The sequence below is a fragment of the Brugia malayi genome (assembly GCF_000002995.4).
Source record: "Brugia malayi strain FR3 genome assembly, contig: Bm_v4_Chr2_contig_001, whole genome shotgun sequence".
Taxonomy (NCBI): Eukaryota; Metazoa; Nematoda; class Chromadorea; order Rhabditida; family Onchocercidae; genus Brugia; species Brugia malayi.
The window spans coordinates 88,018-93,109 of NW_025062476.1; the positions used below are offsets into that span (position 1 = coordinate 88,018).

Sequence of the window (5,092 nt, forward strand, 5' to 3'; positions counted from 1 at the left end):
TTGGTTCTATCATTTTTAATTTTAATTAAGTGCCAAAACTACTAAAAATAGCAATATTTTGAAGTTAATTCATTATTTTGTATGCATTGCACTGGGGCGGGTCATATATAGTGTGGTCATTTTATAGTTTAAACATTGAAATACGCTTTTATAATTAAGTTTTGCGGAAAAATTCATCAGCAAAACTATTAAAACTTTCAATTAATAATGGTTCTAATTGAATTTGAGAATTTAAATTAAATTTAATTTCAGATTTAAATTTTGAATTTTTTAAAAATTTTAAAATTTATAACAGTTTTCTTACATTTAACATGAAAATTGGTTCTAAATTATCATTTTTAATTTTAATTAAGTGCCAAAACTTCTAAAAATAGCAATATTTTGAAGTTAATTCATTATGTTATATGCATTGCAGTTTTATGCGTTGCATAGGTGCCGGTCACACACATCGTGGTCATTTGACCTGCAATAATAATAAAATAAACTTTAGAGGTTAAGTTTCAATCAATATTTTATTGGCAAAATTAATTTAATTTTTAATTTATCACGATTCCTATTCATTCTTACAATTAAAATAAATTTATATTTCAAATTTAAATAACCCATTTATAAAATTCCCATAATTTGTACAGGTATTTGCATATTAAACTAGGTAAGAAGTCTTATTATGATCAAAATTTAATTTTAAAGGATGTTAAAACTATTAAAAATTATCATTTAATAAAAAAAAATTGATTATTATATACGCATAGTGCTTGAACATTGTAGTCATTTGACATCTTAAATAATAAAATAATGCTTAGGCTTAGGCTTAGTGTATACTTAGGCTTAGGCTTAAGCTTTATTTCAAATCTAAACATTGATTTTGGTGAATATTTTATAATTTGGAAAAGAGTTTTTGTATATTAAACGGGAAAATAATTTCTTGTTTTATCAATTATGATTTTAATTAAATGTTAAAACTATTAAAAAATGTCAATTCATAAAAAAAATTAGTTATTTTGAACTCAATTGATTAATTCGATGCATTGCATACGTACCGGTCGCTTATGGTGTGGTCAATTGACAACATAAATAAGAAAATAAACTTTAATAACTAAGTTTTTTTTTTAATATTCGAGAAGTGAAATTAATAAAATTTTTGGTTTGTCGCAGATTTAATTCATTTCTGCAGCTAAAATTAATTTTTATTTGAAATCTTAAGATCGAATTTTATGAAAATTTTATGATTTGCAATGAATCAGAGCATATTTTGTATATTAGACTACGAAACAATTTCTAGTAATAACAAATTTTAATTAGATGTTAAAACTGTTAAAATATATATATATATATATTCATTAAAAAAGTTAGATATTTTGAGCTTAAATGATTAATTTATATGCATTGCAAGGGTACTGGTCATTTACAGTTGGTCAATTTATCAGCATAAATAATTCAGTAAACTTTAAAAATGAAATTTCAATCAATATTTGACTAGCGGGATTGATTAAATTTTTAATTTTTGACGGTTTTAATTCATTCTTACAATTAAAATTAATTTATATTTCAAATTTAAATAATACATTTACAAAAATCCCATAATTTATACGGGTATTTGCATATAAAACTAGGTAAGAAGTTCTACTATTATCAAAATTTAATTTCAGAGGATGTTAAAACTATTAAAAAATATCATTGAATAAAAAAAAAATTGATTATTATATTCGCATAGTGCGTGAACTGGTCACACACATTGTGGTCATTTGACATTTTAAATAATAAAATAATGCTTAGGCTTAGGCTTAGGGTATATTTAGGCTTAGGCTTAAGCATTATTTCAAATCTAAATATTGATTTTGGTGAAAATTTTATAATTTGCAAGAGCTTTGGTATATTAAAGGGAGAAAAAATATCTAGTTTTATCAATTTTGATTTTAATTAAATGTTAAAACTATTAAAAAATATCAATTCCTTAAAAAAAATTAGTTATTTTGAACTCAGTTATTTAATTTTATGCGTTGCATACGTAATAAGAGAATAAACTTTAATAACTAAGTTTTTTTTTTAATATTTGAGAGGTGAAATTAATAAGATTTTTAATTTGTCGTGGATTTAATTCATTTCTGCAGCTAAAATTAGTTTTTGTTTGTTTTTAAAAATTATCAATTATTATTAAAAATATCAATTATTATTTTGAACTCAATTGTTAAAATATCAATTAAAACTATTAAAACTATTAAAAAATATCATTTCATTAAAAAAAATTAGTTATTTTGAACTAAATTGATTAATTTTATGCGTTGCATACGTACCGGTCACTTACGGTGTGGTCAATTGACAACATAAATAAGAAAATAAACTTTAATAACTTAGTTTTTTTTTTAATATTCGAGAAGTGAAATTAATAAAATTTTTGGTTTGTCGCAGATTTAATTCATTTCTGCAGCTAAAATTAATTTTTATTTGAAATCTTAAGATCGAATTTTATGAAAATTTTATGATTTGCAATGAATCAGAGCATATTTTGTATATTAGACTACGAAACAATTTCTAGTAATAACAAATTTTAATTAGATGTTAAAACTGTTAAAATATATATATATATATATTCATTAAAAAAGTTAGATATTTTGAGCTTAAATGATTAATTTATATGCATTGCAAGGGTACTGGTCATTTACAGTTGGTCAATTTATCAGCATAAATAATTCAGTAAACTTTAAAAATGAAATTTCAATCAATATTTGACTAGCGGGATTGATTAAATTTTTAATTTTTGACGGTTTTAATTCATTCTCACAATTAAAATTAATTTTTATTTCAAATTTAAATATCATATTTTATGAATATTCAATGATTTATTAGGGTTTTGTATATTAAACAGTAAAATGAATCCCTGTATTGTCAAAATTTATTTTAATTAAATGTTAATATATTATAAATATCAATTCTTTAAAAAAAAAATAGATAATTTGAGCTTAATTGATTAATTTATAAGCGTTCCATAGCACTGGTTATTTACGGTGTAGTCATTTGACCAACACTAATAATAAAATAAACTTTAATAATTAACTTTTAATCAATATTTTATTTGCAAAATTAATTAAATTCTTTATTTGTCATAGGTTTATTTCATTCTTATAATTATAATTAATTTTTTTTCCAACTTTAAATACCATAATTTATAAAAATTGTATAATTTTTGAAAGTTTTTGTATATTAGACTATGAAATAAATGCCAGAATTGTCAAAATTTAATCTAGTTAAATGTTATAATATTGAGAAATATCAATTCATTAAAAACAAAGAGATATTTTGAACTTAATTGATTAATTTGTGTGCATTGCATAGTACTGGTCACATACATCGTGGTCATTTGATCAGCGTAAATAATTAAATAATCTTTAATAATTACGTTTTGAATGATATTTCAGTAGCAAAATTAATTAAATTCCTTACTTGTCACTGCTCTAATTCATTCTTATAACTAAAATTAATTTTTATTTCAAATATAAATATCAAATTTTATGAAAATTCAATAATTTATTAGAGTTTTGTATATTAAACTGTAAAATAAATTTCAGTAATGTCAAAAACTTATTTTAATGAAAAATTAAAATAATGAAAAATATTAATTCATTAAAAAATAGGCATTTTGAACTTAATTGATTAATTTATAAGAGTTGCATAGGTACTGGTCATTTACGGCTGGTCATTTGATCATTTAGATAATAAACTAAACTTTAATGTTTAAGTTGTAAAAAATATTTGAGTAGGAATGTTAATAAAATTTCTAATTTCTTAATGAGTAAAATTTCTTATGAATTTCAGTGGGGTGCACGGATAATTATAGTAGTAGGCAGTGTAATAGGGTTAAGCTATTGTAGGGTTAGGGTTCAATTTTATAGGTCTGTCACTTTTAGTAATAGTTAGAATTGTGGGTTCAGCTTTGCTAGCGCTTGTAGCTATAGGATTGCTGCTATCGCAATGACATTAACGAAAAAGAGGGAAGGAAAGACTTAAGTAATAGCAGCAGCAGCAGCAGCAGCAGCAGCAGCAGCAGCAGCAGCAGCAGCAGCAGCAGCAGCAGCAGCAGCAGCAGCAGCAGCAGCAGCAGCAGCAGCAGCAGCAGCAGCAGCAGCAGCAGCAGCAGCAGCAGCAGCAGCAGCAGTACTGATGATCTCTATGTCATCAGCAAGTGTTGCTATGAGTTTGTCTTGTTGCAACCGCAAGTGCTGCTATTCTTCTTGGTGTATTTGCAACTTGGTGGGAAATAGCAGTGGTAGATTATTACTCAAAAGCAATGCTTGAAAAGAATCAAAAGTGGAGAGAGATATGAAGAATTATTTGCCTTCTTAAAGAGTTCAAAAGCCTATATAAAAGGCACGCATATGACATTTGCAGATATTTTCAATCCGCAGGAAATTGCAGATCTAATCAGTTACTTGAGTGTCAAGTAAACGATAGTCAGGTTGCTATACCAAAATAACATGGATTACAGCATTACTTTGCTTGATGAAAACAGTAAGTACATAGCACATTGCGAGCTACAAAGGAAAAAAAAAAGCTTCCATAGTCTTTTTCAGTGGATTTTCACTCAATATGAACGGAATTAGAACAGCTGCTATTTAAAAATTTTGTCAAGAAACTCATATAGCATTTGTGTTATTTGATTACTTTGGTCATGGTTATTGGTTAGTCAGGTGCTGATTACACTGATTACACGATGAGTGATTGGCAAAAAAATTGTGTTAGAGTAACTCGTAACGGCAAGCAAATAATTATAGGTTCAAGCATGAGACGGTGCCTGATGTTGCTCACTACTCTCCAACTTTCAGAAAGAATTGCAGCACTAATTGGTATATCGTCTGCTCCTGACTTTACTGAAGATTTAATATTCTATCAGTTATCCGAAAGCAAAAAGAAGAATTAGATTCTAAAGGAGTAATAGATTTTACTTCTGAGCATTAAATATACAAAATAACTAAAAGCTTGGTATAGAAGATGAAGATGGCAAAAAAAGCTTCTTTTAAATAAAGAGGCAATAGATATATAAACTGCCCTATGCGTTTATTGACGATAATGCTATATTCCTTACCAACTTCGTTAA

General features: G+C 25.5%; 1 protein-coding gene across 1 annotated transcript; it reads right to left on the reverse strand.

Moving 5' to 3' along the window:
- Positions 1-4,001: 4,001 nt before the first annotated feature.
- Bm17443 (Uncharacterized protein) lies at positions 4,002-4,523 on the reverse strand (the record flags this gene model as incomplete). The annotated part of the gene is made up of 2 exons (XM_043077903.1): positions 4,002-4,217; positions 4,464-4,523. 2 exons carry the CDS (start codon positions 4,521-4,523, stop codon positions 4,002-4,004), a joined length of 276 nt encoding a protein of 91 aa, XP_042933837.1.
- Positions 4,524-5,092: the final 569 nt, after the last annotated feature.